This window comes from Acanthaster planci, linkage group LG04, assembly GCF_054643075.1.
Source record: "Acanthaster planci isolate LZ-2023a linkage group LG04, COTS_SCS, whole genome shotgun sequence".
Classification (NCBI taxonomy): Eukaryota; Metazoa; Echinodermata; class Asteroidea; order Valvatida; family Acanthasteridae; genus Acanthaster; species Acanthaster planci.
Window position 1 is genome coordinate 2,935,752 of NC_141780.1, and position 23,884 is coordinate 2,959,635.

At 42.0% G+C, this 23,884-nt stretch overlaps 2 protein-coding genes across 3 annotated transcripts; one reads left to right on the plus strand and one right to left on the minus strand.

Annotated features, from left to right (window-relative positions):
* Positions 1–702: 702 nt before the first annotated feature.
* Positions 703–14,793, plus strand: LOC110983679 (uncharacterized). Of its 2 annotated transcripts, none has more exons than XM_022243127.2 (13): positions 703–1,122; positions 3,694–3,879; positions 4,484–4,606; positions 4,910–5,260; positions 6,082–6,248; positions 6,997–7,070; positions 7,957–8,071; positions 8,871–8,989; positions 9,435–9,630; positions 9,905–9,970; positions 10,381–10,551; positions 10,899–10,968; positions 11,595–14,793. In XM_022243127.2, the coding sequence occupies exons 1-13, from the start codon at positions 957–959 to the stop codon at positions 13,415–13,417; spliced, it is 3,627 nt and encodes a 1,208-aa protein (XP_022098819.2). In that variant the 5' UTR covers positions 703–956; the 3' UTR covers positions 13,418–14,793. The 2 variants fall into 2 exon arrangements, with proteins under 2 accessions (XP_022098819.2, XP_022098820.2); XM_022243128.2 differs by lacking the exon at positions 703–1,122 and adding an exon at positions 1,456–1,855.
* A 2-nt stretch (positions 14,794–14,795) lies between these two features.
* dld (dihydrolipoamide dehydrogenase) lies at positions 14,796–23,155 on the minus strand. Its single transcript, XM_022243129.2, has 12 exons — positions 23,014–23,155; positions 21,789–21,947; positions 20,770–20,908; positions 20,437–20,537; positions 19,863–20,009; positions 19,611–19,712; positions 18,953–19,041; positions 18,384–18,585; positions 18,020–18,090; positions 17,410–17,660; positions 16,444–16,610; positions 14,796–15,538 (listed from the first exon to the last, which is right to left on the minus strand). The coding sequence occupies exons 1-12, from the start codon at positions 23,059–23,061 to the stop codon at positions 15,473–15,475; spliced, it is 1,542 nt and encodes a 513-aa protein (XP_022098821.1). The 5' UTR covers positions 23,062–23,155; the 3' UTR covers positions 14,796–15,472.
* Positions 23,156–23,884: the final 729 nt, after the last annotated feature.

A 23,884-nucleotide genomic window follows, 5' to 3' on the forward strand; every position in this document is an offset into this window, starting at 1 on the left:
CTCCTACCCCAGTGTATCCATCAGCTCGTAACTGACATGAAATAAGAGCGTTGTTCTGTTGGAAAACTAGACACTCCTGCCCAAATGCTCCCTCCCTTCACGATTGAGTGTAGTAATCCAGGCCACCAGCCACTGCCATAGTGGCGTAGAAAATAGGTATTATCGAGGACCAGCCCTGAATATGGAGTAGCCTATTAAAAACTAAAACCACCGTTCGTCCATCACTGATCCATGGCTTAATTTTACCTCATCATACTTTGGGCTGTAAATATATGAATATTTTCTTGTTGTGTATTCTGTCCTCGCAATCCCGACCCTTTTTTGGAGTGTCGCAATTTCTGCACTGTCGTTTCTCAGTAATAGTAGAGGGGCCTGTGAGGGGCACAGCTAGCGGTGGATAAACTACGTGGTAGGCTCTAAATAACTTTGAGGGGATGCAACTCTCTCGTTACAATTTTTCTTTCATTATTTGATCAAGGATACCACTTATATGAGTAGAAACAAAAATTCAAGGCAAATATTTGCACCTTAGAATTCATCATTGCTTGTCAGATTCAATTATTAGAGACTTAAATTGCAGGTTTGGGCACAATACAAAGCAAACCCCTAAATTATTTTTGGTTGAGTCTAACCGGAACTTCAACATGGCGTCATCAATTCAGGGATTTCCCCCTAAAAAGCCCCCATAGTGCACGTACAAAACACACGGTGGGCATGCATGTACTGTATGTACACTTACGTTACGTGAACATTGACGTACACAATTTCCTTTGCCTGAAAGGTGTTTCATTTTGATCGCCATGATTTAGTCATTTTTCCCTTAATTCATTGTCCACAAGGCTATTAGTTCATTCAGGCATCGTTCCAACTTTCGCACTTTCAAATAATTTCCATATATCTGGTCGAAATTAATACAGAATTTAGGGCATCGAAGTAGAAAGAACGACATCATCGAGATGACCGCCGTTGCTGGAAGTGCAGTTCAAGGGGCGATGACGTCCAGACAACGGCCTCGTGGCTCGGCTGCGCCGCGCCCAGTCACTTTTATCCGCGACATCCCCCTGGGCATAAGAAATGATATATGTCGGATGCTGGACATTTCCCCTGCTTGGATCAATTTGGGTAAGTGGAAGTATGGTTGATAAACTATTACGCCAAAGGCTTAGGCATTTCATACTCGACTTTCACAGAAAAGGGACAAAGAAAAAGCCGTATGCACGCAGGAAAGTCCTGTTTACCGAAGCGGATGTTGCCTTGACTTTGGAAAATCCACGACAACCCATGATGAAAACTGTCCACAAGTCGGGTAACCCTTAAATACAATGAGTCACTAGTTGACCATACTTTCTATGGTCAAATACAGTTACTTCATTCAGTCGATCCATATTTTCCGGATTTGTGGGATATTTTCCAGGAAATCAACTCAGAAAATATCATGGAGTACATGCATGGAGGAAGTACAGTACATGTACATGCTGATGTACATGTACAGGTATATGTGGGAAAGACTATTAAGCAGATAGGCCTACATATGTGCTTGTGTTTGGGCACTGTCGTGTTTGTACCAATATGCACTAAGTAATAAGTGTTCATAAAAGCATCTCTGACCTACATGTCTTCTTTCAAGATTTGGATTAATCTGTTCAACAACGATTTTGTATGTAGGCCCTATTTATTTTTTGACTGGTAATGGATTATTGCAAAAGCACATCTCGTTTAGTCCAACACGGTGAAAGTAACAGAAAATGTTACCATAAAATTGTGTATGTTGGAGATTTGCCTCTTCAGACCCGTCTAAATCTTATGCATGCACTTGATCATGATGAAGACAGTAAAAACAACTGGAGGAAGTTGGGTAAGGAATGCTGCATGTAATGTAAATGTGTGTTCATACACAGCTTTACAAATATTACGTCCAAACTGTCAACTGTCTTGAAGTGGATAGTTTGGACTTGTTTCACTTTTGTGTCCAAAGTTCTAGATTACTGTCAAAATGGACATAACTTGTTCTCCATCTTTTCAAGAGCCTTTTTCATAATTTTAATATACATTTGTTTCAAATTAAAGCAATTTTTTTAATCAAAAGTACATACTGTTTAACATCTGTTTCTACTTCCATGGTCTAGCGCTGTTTAATATACTCAAGATTTTCAATAATGTCTGAACTATATGATTTTTACATACATGTGCTGTCAGTCCCACAAGGAAGGAAACATAATTTCAGTATTAGGAGTGATTATTTATTTTTCAATTCCTCTGGTAAATGATTGATTTATTGTTTATTTGCTTTTGTTTTATCCTGTCCTGGATGTCATGATGAATGTTATTGTACCTGGGTCAAGAAAAATGAATATCCAATAATTGCAAGAGTGCGGTATTATACATTAGATAGATTGCTTGATTCATAGACTGGTAAGGATGAAAAAAATCCTGATCTACATACATTCTTTTAGCAATGTTAGACAGGAGTTTTTCTCTTCTTGTTTCTTGTAAAGCATGTTACTCGGTCATTTTCCCCAAAACTGGCCCTTTTCATGTGTAAATTATGGTACTTCAAATCTCAAGTACATGTACTTCCTGGGTGCATGGGTTGTGGCTTGCAATGTTTGACCAATGCACAGCAATGAGTTTGTCTAAACAAATACTGAATTGTGCCAGCAGCGGCGGAACGATTTCTTAGTGGGGGGGGCAGTTGTGAAACCATCAGGCATCAGCCATTAATTTTCTGATCTATTAAGCCCCACCCTATCATAGGACCTGCAGAAAGTGAGGGGGGAGATGCCCCCAGTCACAAAAGTGGTGGAGCCACTGGCCCCTCTTTGATCCCCCCCCCCGCCAGTGGGTAGTGTAAATGCCCAGATACCACATTTACCCCAGATACATGAATTTGGAACGTAGGCAGGCAATTAAGTTCTTCATTCCAGCATGTCTCTCTGCCATCTGGATTGTCCATAACTGGGCCGTTTTCCAATACTCAACTTCGGTTCCATCTCAGGCTTCAATTGTTTTTTAACTGGCTGACGTTGAAGCTGTAAGCACAGTAATTAGTTTAATAGTGCCACTAAATATCAAAAAAGATGCAAGAGAGCCTGAAATTACAGCAATCCTATTTAATGTAAATGCTTCAGGCCCACAATCGGGGATTGGTTTTGGGAACAAAGCCTGAGACGGAGCCCAAGTCAAGTATTGGAAAAGGGCCCTGATATCTTTCTCGTGTAGCTCCCCATGTTGGTTTGCAGTAATTACCCCTGCATTAAGATACATACATGCTGTCAGGTCACCAGCTCCATAGAGACGTTTTCTTGTGATGTTACAATCGTGCTTCTTTAGGGGGAGAGACATAGGGCCTGTTTGTTTCACAGGGATCTGGATCTCGATCAGCGGTTTCAACGCTGGTTTACTCCATCTGTTAGGCAGACTCTGGTGTCAGTGAACCAACACAACAAATTACTGATTGAGATCTGGATCCATGTAAAACTTCTGTCTGTTTTATTGTGGGACATAGCTAATCTGGTATTGAAGTAATACGTGTACATGTATGTACAATATCGTTGTAGTCTCCGTGCCCACTCTAAACTTAAATTGTCTCCACTGCTGGAAATTTAGTGCCATATACACCCCTCGGTTGTAAAAAAAATCCAGACCTATAATCACGTTGATCAGCCATTGTTCATTTGTTCACTATCTTTTCAGCTGCACTCCTGGGTTTTAGCAATGACGAAGTACAGAGCTTCAAGCAGGCCCTGTACCGGATGGCTGGTAGCCCGACAGACGAGATGTTAACAGTCTGGGACTACGGCTGCCACACTGTTACCGAGCTCTATCGCAAACTGTTTGAGATGAAGCATGCCCGGTGTATGATGCTTCTGAAGGACTTTGGTAAGTGGGACGAGTGGTGAATTGAGTGTTTGTGATCAGAATGGGACATGTAATTTGGAACAGTTGGCTCCAGTTGTAAATGAGCAAGGCATTTTTTTGTCTCATGGAAGTTAAATGCACCACATAAATGCACAGGCTCAAATGTACTCGTGAGCAGATTCATAGAAGCTTTAAATGGACACAATGCACTCAGTGGTAGGAGCAATCGAGTGTTGACCAAGAGGCTGCCATGGAGAGGCCGTTTTTGATGTTTATGGAGGACAAGAACATGGTGGACATGCTGTGATATGTATTTGAGTGATTGTCTCTAGACAATTTTTGATATATCAGGGCATTCTGTGCAGTGGAAAGAAGAAAGGATTAACCAAAGGTGATGCTCAAAGACAGGTACATGTACAAATCTTCTACCCAGACAAACAAACATCGCAATTCCCAGATGCAGCCAGCACATGGAATCTGTCAACCATTTACTGCAGTGTGTACTGCGAAAATGGCCTCTCCATGGCAACCTCTTGGTGGCGCACTCTATTGTAAATTGCCTGTATCACCTCTCTCTTTTTCTGCACGGAGCCCATAATGCTGATTAACGTGTGTTCCTCACCAGTCGATCCGAGTCTGCATCAGCTCATCCGGGAGGTACAAGGGGTGCAGCCAGATGACGATAACAGCTCAGCCGCCCCCATCCACCCAGGACACCCCACCATTCCCCCGGTCACCTACATCCCAGGTAAGTCCAGCAAAATATCAAGACAAGTGAACTCACCTCAGATTGGTGATACCGGACCTCAAAGCGTCTGGAGTAATTTTTACCTTAGTCATCGTCTGAATGGGCTAGTTTCAACATACACAGAGTGCAGGAGTATTTGAGTACATATTAATATTCAAATGGAGTTGATACCTCATCAGAGGTCACAAGGTCAGCAACACATTAACCTTATACCAATATGGAGTTCTTAGGGATTTACAAGTGATAACTTTCGAGTGTTGGTTTACTTTTTTACATTGAATTTTCCCTGATTTCTGCCATTAGGTGCAGGGGGCCAGCCTCCTTACGCTGCAGGTGGGCAGATGTCTCAGGGCCACCAGCCTCACCTCCAGCGACCCGGTCAGCCCCAGGCCACCCAGGGGTCATGGAACGGCTTGTCGCAGAACCCCAGCAAACAGCAACAAGGCAGGAGGAGCGAGGGCCTGACGGCCAACATCAACAAGGACTCCTCAGAGAAGGTCATTGGCCTGGGCTCGCCCTTCAAGGGCTGGCAGGGGGAGACCAGTGGATCCGCCGGCAGTGCCAACAAAGGCGAGCTGGTCAGCGGTGGTAGCGGTGAGATAACCTCACCTAACACCAGCCAGGAATTGGGAGAGAAAGAGAGGCTGGAAAATTGTGAGTTGTTTTCATGATTTCCATCAATACTTCTTCATTGGAAACTGGCACAGATGCTGATCACTTTCTGTAAAAATGCAAAGTTTCCTCAGGTTTCTAATTACTGGAACAAATGATTTTGTTACTCAGCGTTTCAGTTTGTTTCATTTAGTCAGTAGTCGTGGGCATAACTTAAAAATTTTTATAAACAATCCTCTACTAGTTATTAGATTCTGATACTGTCCATTAGTCATTTTAACATGTACTCTTTGATATAAGAATAATATTTGTTTAAGAAATGTACAGGAAAGAAATAATTCCACTTGATATAACTAACTACACTTGTCATGTAAATTTTAAAAGTTGCTGTTATGATGACATGTAAATTTGTACATGTCATGGAATGTAGTAAGAGATACAGTTTGCCTTGTATGAATGTCATTGAATTCAGCTTTATAGTTCAGTCTTGCCTAAAAGCAGCATAATATATGGCACATATTACCAGTTTCATGGTCTTTCCGACTGGACCATCAACAGTGTTTATGTGTAAGCTCGCTGTTTACTCATTATCCGATCATCATAATGATTCAAATTAATAAGGAAGAAGAAATTGAACTGATACATTTCACAGCAATTGTTGGCTGAGCAAAGGAAATACACACTGTTGAAGGATTGAAATCTATGACCTTCAGATTTACTTACCTGTCCTCAACCAACTTTCAAAGAAATACTTGGAAAAGTAAACAGTGGAGCCATGATAAGTCTTCCAAAAGGGAAATCTGCCGGTGTCCATGAAATTTGTCAGCTCTTGGTTATTGTTTACAATATTTGTTTGTCAACAGATCAGGACAAGTCAGCACTTAGCCTAACCATCCATATCCCCTACAACGACATCGTCAAAGCGACCAATAACTTTGATGGAACCTACAAACTGGGAGAGGGCTCTTTTGGCACGGTTTACCACGCTGTCATTAATCTGATTCACTACGCTGTAAAACGAATGAAACAGGTATGTGTATGTGATGCTTTCTGGATGTGTAGCCTTGAAGAGTCTCAACAAAATCATCCTCCAATATTGTCACATTTTAACGCTGAATAATTGAAGAGCTTGACTCTTATGACTCTAAGACTTTTGTTTCGCTATGTAGTTTGTTTCATAATATATGTTTAAAAAGCCGTATCCTCTTTGAGTGATCCTTGATCATCACTTCCCAGGTTGTATCTTGTTATTAGGGTGTGATCCCTGGCTTTATGGTGTTCCAGGTTTAATGGCTTCTGGCTAGTGCCCCCAAACAGAGATATTGACAAATGGGAAGAACCACCAACATAGGGCGGGATAGCTCAGTTGGTAGAGCACTGGTACGGTGTTCCAGAGGTTGCAGGTTCAAATCCCGCTCCAGTCAATTTCTTTGTTCATCTTTATAATCACTTATGAGAGCTCGTAGCCAATTTAAAGTTATCAACAGGAAAGTTTCTGCATTAGTTGGTCGTCATCATCTGACTTTGTGTTCTCACAGAAAGTACCCTATTTTTGCAACTCTTGATCTGAAAATATCTGCAAATTTAAAATGTTGAGTCAAGATTTGCAAAGAACTAGTTGCAACCAACATACAGCCTCTTGCAATTTTGCTTGTAACTGGATTTAGCCAAGAAACTTCAAATTTGTGCTGCATCATCCACTGTACAGGATTGTGCCTTTCTCTACCTGTACAGATTCATTGCTCAACTGTGATGCAAGTTTTTCTTTTCTTTCACAGAATGAGTACATGGGTCTTGAGACCAACAAGATTGCCCGGGCTGACCAGATGAAAGAACTACGGGCTCTCGTTACGTGAGTATTTTCCTTCTTTTTTTTTCTGAGACAAATCATGAGAACATGTGATAAACGAGTCATAAACGAGTTGTATTGATAATCCACCCGCTTTCAAATGTATAACAAGAATCTTATGTGCAGATGTTATTGAAGTTACATAGCACCTGACATCTCAATTTGTGTGATCTTTGTCAATGCAGAAGTTATCATTTTTACAAGGTGGGATTTATTTTTTTCTGGCATTTTTCAACAAGCTTTGAAATTGAAACTGCCAAATGTTAAGGTGCGTGTCTGGTTATTGTTATTGAAGATCAACTGTTGTATAGTCCTTCCAAACCACTTGTGGATGTGTTAGTATGAAACGCTGAAGTGGATGATATATCAAAGGCTATGCTTCCCTGTTTTGTGACATACATGGGATGTGACGTTTGATACAGGTTTTTTAGCAGGAAGCTTCTAGTGGAATATGATGCCTATAATTGAAACAGCGGAAATATACAGGAATTGCCAAAGCTGATAAGTTTGGGACTGATAGTGCCCCCAAAATATCCTGTTTGTATTCGGTCAATGAGATTTCTGAGTGCTATGCAGGATTAACTTGGGTCTCTTTCAAATATCTAAATTAACCATGATGTTGATAATTTAATTGTTTATAATATTTAAATGCCCCATTGTTTGGCAAAGTCAGTTTTCTGAGGGGCCGAACACTTTGTCAAGTTTCCTCTTTTATGAAAATAATTTGTTCCCCGTTTGTTTAAATTTTACAATTCAAAATCTGATTATCTGCAATCCACATTTTGGTTTATAATTCTCTGCCCAAAACAGGTTATTGGTATATAAATTTGTACATAATCATATTAGCATTTTTCATTTTTCCCACCATTTATTTTGTGTCTGGCTGCAGTTATCGCAATCCCTACATTGTTGCCTTGTGTGCTTTCTGCTTTGATGGCCCATCTCCCTGTCTGGTCTATGAGTTCATGGAGAATGGATCTCTGGAAGACAATTTACTCTGCAAGGTAAATGCATTGAATACGTGAGATGATTCATTTCAGTTCAGGCATTTTCCAAATATTGGATTCATTATCTCCATTTTAATGCACGTAAATTATCAAGAAAAATTTACTGTTGGAATTAAATGAAGCATTCCAAAGTCTGACCCGGCATTAGATTGTTTAATATTTTATGTGTCAGAAAGATGGAGCTACAGTCACCAAGGCCCTGTAAACTTAGGAGAGTGATTTCACATAAACTGAAGCTTGAAGCTCACATATGAAACAAAATTGTGGTTTAGAAAACCCCCAAATCCAGCGCTATACCAAGTTTCACAGCCCATGAATACGATGAATGGGGAAGAAGAGGTCTTTTAGACAAATAATACTACAGCACGGTTGGACAAAAAAGACTATTTGGTTTAAATTTCAGAAGCATTGCACCTGTCTAGAACTATAATCTATAAATAGTTTGGCCCTGCCAGGATATTCTGGACAGTATATCATGGAGGTATTCATCATAAACCTAGGGTAGTTGTAATGTACATAATGATAGAGTGACTAAAAAGGCTTTTACTGTCAGAGAAAAACTCTTAAAATCAGCCCTGAGTAAAATCCCCTTTTTCCTTTCCAGTCTATAATCTGAATAGAATAATGACTTCAAATTCTATCAGTTGTAACCGGCATTGTGAAGCTAATAAGTGTCATTTAATAATGGTGTCAGAGCAGAAGTATAGTTGCCACGAGTTTTGTCTTTGCCTTACTCCTCAAGCAAACTTATACACTGTGAAAAGATTACTCTTTCCCACTTATAATTCACCTGTAGGCCCAGCGAGGTCCCCTGGATTGGAGGACCCGGCACAGGATTGCAGAGGGCGCAGCGCTGGGGATCAACTTCCTCCACAAGGCCCAGGACAAGCCTCTGATCCACGGCGATATCAAAAGGTATGGACAACCTACCGTAGGAGTTTGAATTACCTCTTGATGATGGCAAAATATTTGCTTGGAGTTAAAAGGAAGGATCTTTCTACCTATAGACTGGAGATGTGGCCAAAGTCGTGAAGTGGCCATTGTAAACCTCAAGATCTGATACACCATTTCAGTGTATACTTATTGGTTTCAAAACCTCTTGTTTTACATTGCTCAACATTTCTGGTTTCTTCAGCTCTTGGTATTTTACAAATTTCAAATTCCTACCCCTGTCTTACGAGACTTGTAGAAAAGTTAATATTCCTTCAACTGGATAATTGTTCGTTAAATTCTGCAATAGTAAAATGTACATGTATTAGCCTGTAGGCACTCCTTAATTTCGTTATGTTCCCCAACTAACTATTTTTTTATATTCACCAACTTTGCCTTGTTTTCTGTATTTCTTCCTCTTCCTCAACAGCGCCAACATCCTGCTAGGCAAGCACATGGAGCCCAAGATAGCCGACTTTGGTCTGGCCAGGTTTGGTCCAGAGAACGGCAAGACCTACTGTTACCTAAAGACAAAGAACGCTCACGGAACCTTGCCCTATTTGCCCGAGGAGTTCAAGAGAAGCTTCAAACTCTCCACCAAGGTGGACGTCTTCAGCTTTGGTGTGGTGAGTGCCAAAAATAAGAAATCAAATCAAATTCAACCCTTTTTGACAGATTACCATGATGTATTAGGGTCATTTGTTGAGTCTTCAGAAAATACCCTTCAAAAACCCTAACTTTGTGTGCAGTTTGGATTGAAAAGGTTTGAAGTCCCCCAAATCCAACACTGTGTTATACTTAACCAAAGTGGAACCTCACATTTGCCAAGAACTCTACATCAGTTATGGAAAAAAAGTCTTTTATTACATGTACACTAAAGTAGATTGTGCCCTTTTTCAGGTGTTGATGGAAATCCTTGCTGGGGAACGAGTTGCAGATAGCAGGCGTGAACCCAACAGACTCTTGGTAAAATAAAGTTTTTTTGCATTATTGCAGAGGGGCAAAAACATTACCGGACAGCTAACAGTTGTAAAATTGTTCAGTATTATCATTTTAATTTGAAATGCAATTTTTGGAATTTTGATTCAGTTACACGGCACATTTGATCTGAAATATAAAAAAATGTTAGATCCTAATATCTAAAAAAAATGAAATCCTTGTCAACAAAAAGGGCCTGACACATTTACTGAGAATAAAAAACCTGAAAATCCTCAAGAGAATGAAGAGTGTGAAACCATCATTTAGAAGCCTTTATGAAGACCTGTGAACATAGCATGGTTATTAAAAACTCAGAATATGAAACGTTCATTGAGATCTTATGCTCTATTAACTACAGCCTTTTTGTTCAGATATGGGTTGAATATTTGTTTTCTCAGACTGACATCATCGAGGAGGCCTTGGAGCTTGAGAAACAGCAGCAAGGCGTGATCGAAAGGATCAGGGACCGGCGTTGTCCTAACTGGCCTTGGGACATCGCTTGGTGGCTGCTGGACCTAGCCCTGAAATGCACCAAATCAAAGTTCACACAGCGACCAGAAATAGATCAGGTGAGCGATATGGTTCAATGTGAATATACACAAATTAAGAAAGATGCTTTTTTTGTGGCGATGTTTTCCAATTTCTGTCCTGTTTTAAATATTATATTGATCAGTTTTATTGGTTGTTGTTTTGGGGTATACATTTTGGATCATCATAATGTTTGCAATCAGGAAAAATGGCCAGCAAATCAATTTCCCAACATTTTGCCCGATGTATCCTACTTTTGTACTGGATTTGTTTGTTAAGAATGTGTGACCTACCTGGAGTTGTGTACTGTAGTCTTGTAATGCCATAATCACATAAAGTGGTGCAGTTAATATTTACTGTATTCTTTTCTTCATACAAATCTTTCCAGGCTGTCAACACCTTGAGAGACATCGCTGCTGAAATATCCAGACGTGATGAGATGCAGAAACACAGAGAAGGTAGCCATTTTTGGCACATTGTTTGAGAGTCTTTTTAGTCCATTTTACCAGTTACAAAAAAAAAGGGTTTACAGGACTTTCTTGCAACCAACACTGGTGTACCAGTGAGATTGTGTTAACAGATCTTCTCTTGTTAGCTCTCAAATCATTGCCTTCAAATTTGCATTTTGTATTTTAGTTGTTAAACAAATATTATAACTTACTCTATCCGATAAAGTATACTGTGTTGTGAGTCCCTCTTCATTGCCATCGTCAGGGGTGAGATTTCTCAGCTTGTTAGCTGATGTCAGCTTTTTTTGTTTTGAATTTCAGTTTTTTTCCCTCACTGGCTGTGTACAAAAGTATACATGTTAAAGATTTTCACAGTTCAGCTTCTGTATGCCTTTTTCAGCTGTTTTCGGCTATTTTTATCATTGGTCAATCTCACCCCTGCACTGTACCTTGACTTTATTGAATACAATGCCAACAACCTTAAAGAGAAAATTTCCCAAGCCCCTCTCAGAGTGGCATTCAGTGTCATTGTTTCTAGATTCCTGGTTGTCAAAGATCTATCATTTCGGTAAAGAGCAGGAAAAGTTATTTATTGAATTGAGAATCTGATTTCAGATTCTGTATTTATCTCTCAGAGTATCCGGTGCAGGATTCCCACCGACAAAGCCCCGAAGTTATCTACGATCCACATTTTACTGCCCAGACACAAAGGCACAGTCCACAAGCTCATGAGGCAATGCTGAGGTACCCCCCACCCACCATGGGACCCCAAGGTCAAGGCCGGGCACCGATGAGGCGTGATTGGAGTATTGAGTCCAACAATGCAGTGACCGTCAGGCCGGGACTGGTCCCCGATCCGAGGTACGAGGTGAACTATCCAAGGCATCCGATGCCACAGGGGGGACCTGGCTATGCCCAGGGGTGCCACCCACTGCCCCCTCAGGGTTACTGTGGCCCAAGGCAGGGCTTTCAACCAGGTATCAGGAGGCACATGTCTTCCACCACGTCAGAGGAGAACAACCTGGCTGGGGAGGACAAGATGCTAGATTTTTCTTCCTCGTCCTCTTCGCTGACATCTTACGATCTTTCCCGGATGAATGACCCATCAATGTGCACACCACTCCTGTATCACAGCCAGTCATCTGTGCCATCGTCAGTTACCTATCATCATCAGCAGTCACAGCCCTACAGTCCCCCTGTCTACGACTCCAGACACCCAGATCCACGCCAGCCTTACCCTGGCCTCCGGTACCCTGCAGGCTACCGTGGCCAAATTCCCCAGGGCTACCCACAGCTACAGCAGGTGCCATCTCAGTACCAGAACCCCCTGTGTTCGTCGATGGTCGGCAACATCAGCCCCTATCCCCAGCAGGATTTCAGGCACCAGACAACTGAAGCCAGTTTCTACTCCATCCAGAATCCCACTGTCCCATCATCCTCCAACAGTGGTCAGCAACGCCAGGAGAGCCTGACCCTCCAGGATCACATGAAGCAGTTGGACATCTCGCAGCTGCCCACCAAACCCATTGGAGGTCTCCCACAGCAAGACCCAGCCTCTAGGGTGCTGGCTGATCGTCAGACACAGCCACCTACCTTTGCTACAGGGGGCACCCCCAGGAGAGAGCCCGAGCAGAATACAGACATCATCCCTGGATACAAGCCCGGGATGAAGGAGAAGTCGTTCAAACCCTCCCTTGTCACAGCAATCAGTGAGGACAGTGACGAAGAAGTCACCCCGCTTCGTACCTCCCTCACCACTGCCGAGATGCAGCAATACCTGGCTGGCAGGCCTCGTGAACCAAGCCAGCAGACTGAGAAAATGCCGGGGCAGTCATCGGAGAATATGGCTAAGGTGGGCTCAACTGGGCCAATGGCAAACCAGACTGCAGCGACTGACAAGGGCACGGACGAGGAATCATCTCTTCTCAAGTCATCACTGACAACAGTCCAGATGAGGCAGTTTTTGCCCACCAAGCGTGAGCCAACTGAAGAGGCAGAAGGAGAATCCGCCACTAACAGACTTCAGGATGCCCTGGCGTCTGCCTCGCATTGTCAAGACAGGAGCGCAGCCCAGCCAGCATCAGCAGCCGTGGCAACTGAAATATCCGACGAAGGACCTTTGACTGCCAAGGAAGACAACAAACCCATTCTGCAGTCTTCTCTGACCTCCGAGCAGATGCGACAGTTCTTACCGAGTAGACGGGATCCAAGCCAAGAGACAGAGGCATTGCCCAGGGCAGCACCACAGCAGGCCAAGGCACCGCTAGCTTCTTCATGTACGGACTCTACATCAGTTAGTGCTAGAGCAACCATCTCCCAAATGAAAAGGGCTGTTGAAGAGTCAGAGAGATGTTACTCGGCCCCGCCTAACACGGCGGCACCCATGACCCAGGAAGCTGGCATGGCTGAGAGAAGACAGCCGCAACAAACAACCGAGCCTCTAAATGGAAGTCACTGAAGTACTTGATGCTTGGCAGACGATTGTTGAATTACAGGAGTAGGACGTCAGACAACTGTGTACCACAAATGTAGCAAGTTTCCTTTCAACGCTGAATGTGAACTTACTCAGAAGAATTTGGTATGTTGAAAATGCCTATAATTAAGCAAACTTAGCAAACAGTTTGTAACGAAGCTAACGCATTTTACATGTGGTCGCATCTTAATATCAGGATTCAAGCAGTATTACACAAACTTTGCATTGTAGCAGTTAGAAGCATGTTTCTAAGGAAACCTTTTCTGCATGAATTTGTAGATTAATGAGTGCTCATGTTGCAGCAAAATGGAAATATTATATACATATGATGTGTATGCCAGTGTATGCAAAAAAAAAGATATTTAATCTGGATTTCTTGGTTCAAAAATTGAGATTTTATTTATACCAAGTGGTGGTCATTTCTTAAATCTTTCTTTGGAAATTGTGCCTAATAGTATTGAATATGATACTCTAACATTACTGCCTTAAATGCTTGTAAATTATCGCATCTTCAATATTTAAAAAATCAGATTTTGAAGAATTGATTTTCAATTCAATAATATTAATATTTACTTGCCATCTATAGCCCAGATTAAAAAGTGTGAAATGAGATTAATATCTTATTACTATAACAATTTTCTCACTATGAGGTGCTCATTTTGTTTTCTTTTTGTAGTCTTTTGGAAACTTTAATTCTAAGAAATGAAGTATAAGTTTTTCCATTAACATTATTCCTCTTTAAAGTGAATAGTCTCTCAGTTCAGCTACTTGGTACGAATTCTTAGAAAAACTAGTTTTGTAGGAGATTTATTAAAAAAATTTTTTCTGTTTATGTTTGCTATGGACACATAAACTTCAAAGTTTTAAAGTATGAAAATATATTTCAGACTTTCGTTGTCTTTGTCACTGTGACTTTAGCATTGGCATTTATTTTGACTTAGCTAACAATCTCAACGTGTTTGTTGCCGTCTATGCTCAGTGATTTACCCCAGAAAATCCCAGTACAAAATTGAACAAGTTTTAATAAAACAATTACAAGTTGAAGTGAACTTTTCAAAATGTTGAATATGTAGCGAATTTCGCAGCAACCAGAAGTACAACAAATCTTGAAATTGTACCCTTTCAGTGGACTTTTGCACGGAGAAAATGTTGCTAAATAAACCACCAGGTTTGAATCCCAATGTTGGTAGCTGACAATGATCCATTCACATGTTGAAACAGTGTAAGAAGACATCTGGACATTTTCTGCTTATTTTCTCCTAAACTTATGTTATGGAAAATAAACATGTTTATTCACGTTTCCATAAATTTGCAGATGGGAAAGGAGCATATTTGGAGTCATTAAAGGACGCAAAACAAGATGTCAGTTTTGAAAACTTGTTTTATTGGGGATGCTGTTCTGTATATTTTGTTGCTGGTATTCACACCGGATGAACAATTTCCAAGTTTATGGTATGCAAGAAGTGCTCTTGTAAACAATGTAGAAATCATAGAGGCATGATGGATAAAATAAATAATCATCAGATACATCTTTCAGAACATTAAAAGAATTATGATGAAAAGCAATAAGCAGACTACTAACCTTGAAGACTTTATCGGGAAAAAGGGGCCAAATTCAAATGAAGAAAGTAATATTTCAAAAGATCATTTCAGGTATCTGGCCAAATTCCCTGACGAGACCTATCGTGGGGTAATGCTACCTTCTTGACGGTGTTCATTTTTAACTGTCCAAGAAAACGCAACACTTGCAATGCCCATTATCAAAGCACCACACAGGAAAAGACTAGAATAATGTCGTGTATGAAAGTTTAAAGGAACGGAAAGTAAACTCTATTTTACTGTTGAGGGGTAGGAGGTCAAACAAGTTTTAGACAGTTAAACGGAGTAACAATCAATTATTTCTGAAGATGCTGCAAGACGAGCTAGAGACAGACTCAATAATAAATTCAATAATACACTCTGTGCCCAAACCCAGGGCAGTCATGAACTGAAAATACTTAGTGATTGTTAGAACTATTTTGTGAGGGTATTTACAGCAATTTAAAAGTTGATCGCCTTGCCGATGTACGCCGACATGTTGGCCTCGCGGAAAGCTTCGGAAACCGTCTGCAGAGGGGAACACAAAGAATATTCCAATTCTCAAAAACGGCAGAGAATTTGAGCATTTGTGGTTGTCAACAAAAAGTGATAAAGTGATAACAATGCACTGTAAGGCAATTCAAAGCATTTCCAAATCCACGATGAACTGGCTGCTTATCATGCCAACTGGCTGTCTATTTATTATGAGGTTGATAGAAATGAAATTTTCTGAGATTTTTCATATCTTTATGATGTCATTTTACATAAGGGCCATTCCCTGAAGTTGGGGCACAATTTGTGACGGTGTCCTAGTTACATCCAAAACTTTTACCACCTGTCATGACCTGTCGAGTAGGTCATTTACTCTGTAAATATAACACACCCCTCTGCATTCAGCCTTGCAAGATGTATAACAATGTCAATTTGGAATCCACCTGCAGGGAAATAGCTGTTCATTTTTACCAAACCGATGTAACAACTGACACTGTCACAAACTGTACCCCTACCTCATGGAATGACCCATAAAGATTTACCTCTTTGTTACAGGCAATGAGCACATCAAACTTTCACAAGGAACAAAAAAATGTGTACAAAATACAAATACGTTCCGTGACACTTGAACGTATTCCATGTTATCATGGGTCTACGATCAAGCTTCAGATGCATATCTCTTCAAGATTGGCTTTATTCATAAACAGTACATATGTTAAGCATGTGATCATTTGAGTGTGTCCTCTCACAGCTATTTCAGCTGAAGATGACCCCCATGCCAGAGCAAAGATCACTTAGACCCACAATGCAATCTGTGCAGAAATTCAAAGAGACACTGTTCATTTTTTCCCACCCAAGTAGAGAGGTCCCATGAAGTTACTGAGGAAGAAACAAGCCCACTGCCCCATTTACTGAAAGAGTTTGAGTTTTAAGGAACTCACCGGGTGAGCGTGGCACACTCTCGCTACGTCTTCACAGGACGCGCCGTACTCCATTGCTAACGCCGCTTCGTTAATCAGTTCCCCGGCGTTGGGTCCCATGATGTGGGCCCCCAGCATTCTGTCCGTGGTGGCATCGCTCAGAATCTTGACGAGTCCATCAGTGTCGGCTGAGGAGAAATTTCCACATAGAAGAAAACGGCATCATTTATACGGGAAAAACAAAAGGGACTATTAGACCTTCATTGTTGAGCAAGAGTTGTTGCTTAATTGTCCGCAAAAGGAACTCATGTAAATGTGCCGCATGTTGGTTGGTGGAAATGTTGCGTTATTTGTTAACAGCACACTCTCAACCTCAGTCCTCCCACATCCTTCAAAATCTACCAGGAAGATGTGGAGGATTTTGGAGGGTTAAGGAATCAACGACTCAGCCACTGTTCTCTTACACAGGGCTTGATGACCCTTGAATGTTAAAGCAAAAAGACGTGGAGTTGATTTCCAACATGATGGATGATTTTGGAGGATTTGGGAAAGTCCCCCCAAGTTGTCCAGGAAGATAGTGCTCAGCTTGTTTAATGGCCTCGGAAAGCTGAAGTTCATGCACACATCGGCATTTCTGTTACTGTGATGCTGTTTTAAGGTGAAATCCGTGATGCCCAAGCATACCTTATGGTGCATACAGAATCCCAGCAAAATGGGAGAAGGTTTCATTGGGATAGCGCAAGCACAAGCACTGCTGTGGCACCGATAAATCAATCTATAAATTGGTACTCTCCTGTTTGTCTGGATGAGTTGTTATGGGGAGAGAGTTGACTAGACAGTTAGTATTTCATTTACTTCAAGCATCGGTGATTACAGGATCTTCTGATGTAGGTTAGACCAACATTACTGCAGCGCCAGTGGGTAAAACCAACAGACCAGAACATGGAAAGGGGCGCATTTTCATTGATACGATGTTGACTCCCTTACAGTTGGTCTTGGCCCGGCTGTTGGCAGCGAAGGGGAACTTGCCCACTTTGTAGGCCACGCCCTCCTCCTTCAGCTGCTCCTCCGATTTCCCCACCCAGGCCACCTCCGGGTGGGTGTAGATGACCGAGGGCACGCAGTTGTAGTCGATGTGGACTGCCCCGCCCGCGATACCCTCCACGCAAATGATGCCCTCATCTTCCGCCTTGTGGGCCAGCATGGGTCCGTGGATGCAGTCACCAATGGCAAAGACGCTGCAATGAAGGTGTTGGGCATATAAAGGATGAGTTGAAATTTGATCACTTTTATGATTGACATATCGAATACAGGACCAAAACTGTTTTTCAGTTACAATTCCAAGACATATAGGGGTTACCTCAGTAACAATGACCCCCCAAAAAAGAGACTAGTTTGTGAAATCAAGTATTCTTTTTATTTTAACATTACATGTAATAATGTTCGCTTGAAAATTTCTTTTAATTTAATTGTCAATGTGAGGTTCACATTCACTACTCGTCCTGAAATACAAATTTTTTCCACTTACTTTTCTTAGATATATTCAAGATCATACAAAAGTGAGAGCGAATACTTAAACAACAAATCTTGAACATACCTTGGCACTTTGCTTGCAAATCTCTCATTAACTGGCACCCTGCCTTTGTCATCCAGTTCAATACCGACATCCTGTAAAATAAGCAGTGGGTACCGGTGTTATTGTTCCAACAGCCTTTGAGCAAAAAGAGGGAAATAGAATGGGAAAAATTTAACTCTGGGGTGGAAATTATTTCTCTACGATGTTCTCCTCCAAAAAAGAGTAATTTCATTACAAAAACACGACTACTTTCTGCAGCAAAACTCCAAGTCATTTCTGAGACATGACCCCTCTGATAAACACGGCTCCACATCTTTATTTACTATTGTCAATCCTGCCGAGGTTGTAAGCATTAATAACCACAAAGTATTTCAAATGCACCTACCTCTAGTCCCAAATTATGTGTGTACGGCCGTCGGCCGATGCAGACCAGTAACGTGTCGCACTGTAGCTCCTGCTTCTTGCCGGGGTCAGAGACGGACTCCACGGCGACCGAGATACCCGCGTCCGTCTTGGTGGCCCCTGTCACCTTGGTGCTCATCATGAAGCTGATGCCTTGCTTCTTGAGAATCCTCTGGAAGTTCTTCCTACACAGTCAAATATCAATGCCGCTAAAAGAATCTTAATCTTGTACCAAACACTGCAAGTTTTGTCAACTTAACGCTTGTCAAACCCTCAGACATCCACAGAGAGACTGACATCAGTGCCATCACGACGCACCTCACAAAGCATCATTCCTTTACGCAGGCCTATTCCCTTGATAAAATACCACCACTTTTGCATCACCCTACTCATTGCAGGTCCCTTCGTAACTTGAGTCAAGAGTGCTTGCCACGGCAGTGCAGTTCTTGAGGTCCACACTAAGGGTTTGCGCATAAGCTTCCAGGAAATAAGAGGCTTACAGTGCAAAAGGTTTCCCTGAAATATTTAACAGACACTTGCTCTGCTACTTACGATATTTCCATGTCGATACCCATGCCGCCTACGTGTGCCAGGAATTCCACCGCCGTGACTTTAGCCCCTAGCCTCTGCCACACAGAACCCTAGAGGCAAAAAGGAAAAGAGATAGGACACATTTTCCTGTTTAATTGTTAGCACTGTGATCACAGCTAAAAATGGTGTTTGAATCACCTTTCATTTTTTTGCCGATTTCTCCACGCTCTTCAGTTAAACGTAGAAATCCTTACTGATTTTGACAACAAAATCCAGCATACACCTTCAAAGAGTCGTGTGCCTTTCGATGCCAGGTTATAGAGGATATGGCATTGCATTTCTCATTGTTCCTGCAATGATGTCCTCGAAGACCCACTTTTGCAAGTCAGCGGACCAATTTCAGTGAAAGATCAATTTGCGCAGATAAAGAATTAATCCTGCATTGTGTTCTAATCCTCGGTCAGAGTGTACGTGAATTCACTTACTCGCATACTGCTCAATTCAAACATGAACAGGTGTTTTCCTGCAAAGTATCCATCCTTGATTTCAGTGAATCTTAAAGTCACACAAGTGCTGACTACATCTCCTGCACGGTGCCAAATTGCCAGGCGGTAAAGTCTACAGTTGGGCGCAGCCACGACAACGTGGTCAGCAAGGCCTCATGACAGATCACACTCACCAGCTCCAGTCCGATCACCCCGGCTCCTATTAGCACCATGTGTTCTGGAACTTTCTCTAACGACAGCGCACCGGTGGATGACACGACTGTCTTTTCATCAATCTGCAAAGTAACAATAAGAGACGCAATGTTCGGGTAACTTTCGTAGGAAAAACATTCTGTGGCAAGTTAAGTGTTCAGAATAATTTAAATACATGTACTGAGGTTCAGTCAATGCTGTTTAACCATTGTGAGTTATCAAATATGACCCACTTCTATTCCTGGAAATGGCGTGACCTCTGACCCCGTTGCTATAAGGATGTTCTTTGTCTTGATGACCTCTTTGACCTTTCCATCTGGATACAGTACAGCCACTTCATTGGGTGTGGTTATCTTACCATGCCCCTCCACTCTGGCTACCTACCATTTTGAGAAGAAAGTATCAACTTTGTAACAAACGCTTTTATCGGTAAATCTCATCGGAGAGGCATATTTTGCAATAACCACTGAACGGATATCTGACATTTTTGGAGTTCTAAATGTTTTATACATCAACCTGTGAAGATGTACATGTACAAACACCCAGGATACTATTGTGAACAGAGGAGCAGGCCCTCACTTCAAGGACGTAATCACTGGTGAGGTTTCATCCATGACCCTATATGTACAAAAATCAACCTTGGGAGGAATTGAAGCTTTATTCTCAAAGAAACCACAAACAGCCTAATAAAGATTCCCGAACTAGTAATGCCATATTTTTGAACTAGGAAAGCCACACAGTGCACTTGGTCCTGGATCGTGTTTGTAGGGTTTTGTGCGGAAAGGCTGGGCCAACTGCCTGTTGTACCTTGTTCTGTTTGAAAAGGTGTGCAATGCCGTTGGTCAGGGCCTTGACTGCCCCGGATTTCTGCTCCATCATCTTGGGTAGGTTCAGCTGGAGGTCGCCAACTACAGGGCAAGAACAGAAGTCCCCAAAATGTTCAGGTACCCTTTTATCTACATCATCTTTCTAGCACGTAGGATTTTGTTGTATTTGGCAGAGAGGTAACACGACTGGGTTAAGGGTTAACAGTAGGCAGCTCACGGGGGATTGCGTAGGTACTTACAGCGATCAAAACTCTCTCAGCAATCTTGTTTCCAATCAAGCAATAAAAAAACCCCAACAAATCAAGTGTCTTACTGTCTATGCCCCTGTTCTTGAAGTCATTGGACTTGGCCAGGTGATAATAGTGGGAGTTGTTGAGCAGGGCCTTGGAAGGAATGCAGCCCACGTTGAGACAGGTTCCGCCTAAAGTGGGGTTCTTCTCGATGCATACCGTCTGGGAATGAGAGGAGATTTGTCGAAAGAGGAACCCAATCAACCGATGATAAATGATCCAATCTGGGAAATGAGCAGTGTCAGTTGAATTGCTGTCTCATAGTTCAGCTCAAAAATGACCCTAAATTATACCATCTTTTGCAAGACCAGGTTACATGATTTTCAAAGCCGGACTATGTGAAGGATAAAAATGAGATGTACTTTTTTTTGTTCATGTAGATGAATTCAATTATGGTCATGTGATCACTGTACACTCAGGAAGGTTCTCCAGTAATGGCGGAGATGAGACAGGAGACCGATCATTGTGGAGAAATTGATCAGTTAGTTATTATGATAGCTGACCCAATGTTACCAACATTGCCGGAGGAACTACTGTAGCGGTGAAGGGCCACAACTTATAAAAAAAAAAAGTAACATCGTTCCCCAGCAAAATTCCACCAATGGTTATCCGCCCTGAACTGAAGTGCACCCCCAGTTGGCGAAAGAAAGACAGGTGGTTACAAGCAGATTCTTGCACGCGTTCTGCATGTACGCAAAGACCATACATGCCGCAATAAATTAGTTACGCGCATATGTGGTGAGTACCAAAAAGAGATGCCGTCTTTTGTTCCACTTGGAGCAGATATGTCCGTACAATTACGCTACTGTATAAGTTGACTGTCAATGCTGTGGCAAGTTTACTAATATAATGTACCAACCCATCTGAAAGTCCTCCAGAGTGTTTTGGCCACTCGCAACCGTGGAGAGGCACACAAGACACCATCCGTCTACAAAGCAGGAGGGGCTTCATCTAATGGAGTTTGCCACTGCACAGAGAAACACAGGCAACTGAACTTACAATCACAGATGCAGCCACGATCTTATACTACACAACCGCTCACCTTCATGCCCAGCTGGGCAGCTTTGATTGCGGCAACATACCCGCCCGGTCCAGACCCAATCACGACGAGGTCCTGCTCCGCTGCCCCCTCAGAGTAACGCCTCTTGTGGCCAACAAGAGAGGAGGCGGTCCACCTTGACAGACTGTGCAAATGTCCCTTCTGTTAAATAAGAAAATGAACAATCATCTCTACAACCATACAAATATCACAGGCACAAGTTTTCACAGAGCATCAGAGATTAACAGGTGTGGATCTGTAAAGCGAGTGGAAGGTCCCTCACATTCACAGATTAGACAAGTACTGTCCAAACTGTAACATTTATAATACACCATAGCTATAATGTTAGTTACAGCAATTTAAACTGGTTGCTTTCTACATGTACTTCTTATTGCACCACTCTGCACCACTGGAAACAGGAACCAGACCGGTCTGCAATGAATGGACTCAAACATGCATGTCTCTTTAAAAGTTGGTATGAACATGGTGAATTTATCAAAAAGACCCCCCCCAAATCTATGGTAAGTAAACATAGCCATCAATTAAAGAAAAAATGACCAGAGAGAATGGGAAAGAAACAGAAAAACACAGAAAGAGTTCCAAAAATGTCCACAGACAACACTAATTTTCCCTTAAAATGTTAGGCCTATAATAAGTATAACAGCCATCAGAAAGTGATATCATGCCCCAAAAAGTGAAATTTAGCTTAGAAAAGTCCAAAGTATTTACTTACACTTACATGACTTAGGCTTTTTCAGACAAATCTCATAGGTTTGTGCAATGGCACATCAAGTGTTGTCCGTTGTTGTCCATATATGAAACTCTTTCCAAAATTAATATTGTCATGGGACTAGAACCCAATTCATGAGCTTGCCAAACATGCTAAAAAGCGTTTGTACAGGACCTTGTTGGCTTTGTTGAATCCAAAACAAGGCTAACACTGTTAATGTTATATTGAGAAGGGCTAATTAACTATAGCCGTTACATTAACTAAAATGAACTGTTAATCGAACACGTGTATCCAATGAACAGAACTTCTCAAGACCGGCGCAGCAGGTGATGTAACCCGACATGCCCGAGTGTCTTCGGCCACGGCTCAGCTGGAAATGAAGGAGGGATTTCCAAGCCTTTTAAAATTCAATATAAACTTAGATGCATATCACCGTGTTCTTGAGTAACATAGCTGTACAGACGTCGGCACCCAATCCACAAAATGTGTCCCAAATACCTTGGAAATAGCTGCAGTAGCACGCCCGAAAGCCGGTAAAAGAGCCATGTCTAACTGTGTCACAGTCGTCTATTTTTCATAAGGCTGCTGAGGATCGGAGAACACAGCTAGAGGGCGCTGTCGATGTTCCTACGTACGACCGGCCGATTTGTATTGTACATGTGAGGTCGAGCAGGAACCAGTCTACTGCAACAAAAAGTGTCGTAACTCAAAGTCCCAGCAGGTTTTCCACAAATCACATACTGAGCACATCTCACATTAATGCACGAGGAGAGCGACACACTCAAAATCGGCGAGAGAAAGGCCATAATTTCGACTTCGATGGAGTACACTATGCCGCACCCCGAGGCTTACAACAAAGCTGGCAAAAGCTCAGTCCAAGCCCGTGTTTCATTTGGACCGCATACTACTAACTAGTGAGCGCTTCACGCAGTACCATACGGGGAAAGGTGAAGACGCCAATCGCCAAATACATCAAAATAGCTATATATTTACACTAAGTGAATGCGTTGGTCAAGTAGGTGCGCCTTTGTGCAGGAAATACACAAAACGAACGATCACAGCATGCATCAGTAGGCCTGTGAGGCCGGGGTTTTTTTTGTTACACAAAATCCATACGGTGAATGAAGACGTTTTTATGGAGACATCCTGCATGCGAACCAAAAAAATACAAAATTACTTGTACAAATTGTCTATTTTTGTTCACACGTAGTCGTGAGACTACATGGTAAAAACCCGTGAGAACCCTATAACATACGTTCGCGCAGAGGCTCTGTCAAACCTGGGTCTTGGCGTGATAGTCTTAGACAACGGGGTGATGATTATGGGCGGTTCATATGGAAGTTCTCAAAATGAGCATCAGAACATTTCA

Coding starts and splice junctions, on each gene's coding strand:
- LOC110983679 (XM_022243127.2), top strand. CDS start 957: ATGACCGCCGTTGCTGGAAGTGCAGTTCAAGGGGCGATGACGTCCAGA. Junction 5,261..6,081: donor GAAAGAGAGGCTGGAAAATT/GTGAGTTGTTTT, acceptor GTTTGTCAACAG/ATCAGGACAAGTCAGCACTT. Junction 8,072..8,870: donor AAGACAATTTACTCTGCAAG/GTAAATGCATTG, acceptor ATTCACCTGTAG/GCCCAGCGAGGTCCCCTGGA.
- dld (XM_022243129.2), bottom strand. CDS start 23,061: ATGGCTCTTTTACCGGCTTTCGGGCGTGCTACTGCAGCTATTTCCAAG. Junction 20,538..20,769: donor CAAGAACAGGGGCATAGACA/GTAAGACACTTG, acceptor CTTGCCCTGTAG/TTGGCGACCTCCAGCTGAAC. Junction 15,539..16,443: donor GAGTGTGCCACGCTCACCCG/GTGAGTTCCTTA, acceptor TCCCCTCTGCAG/ACGGTTTCCGAAGCTTTCCG.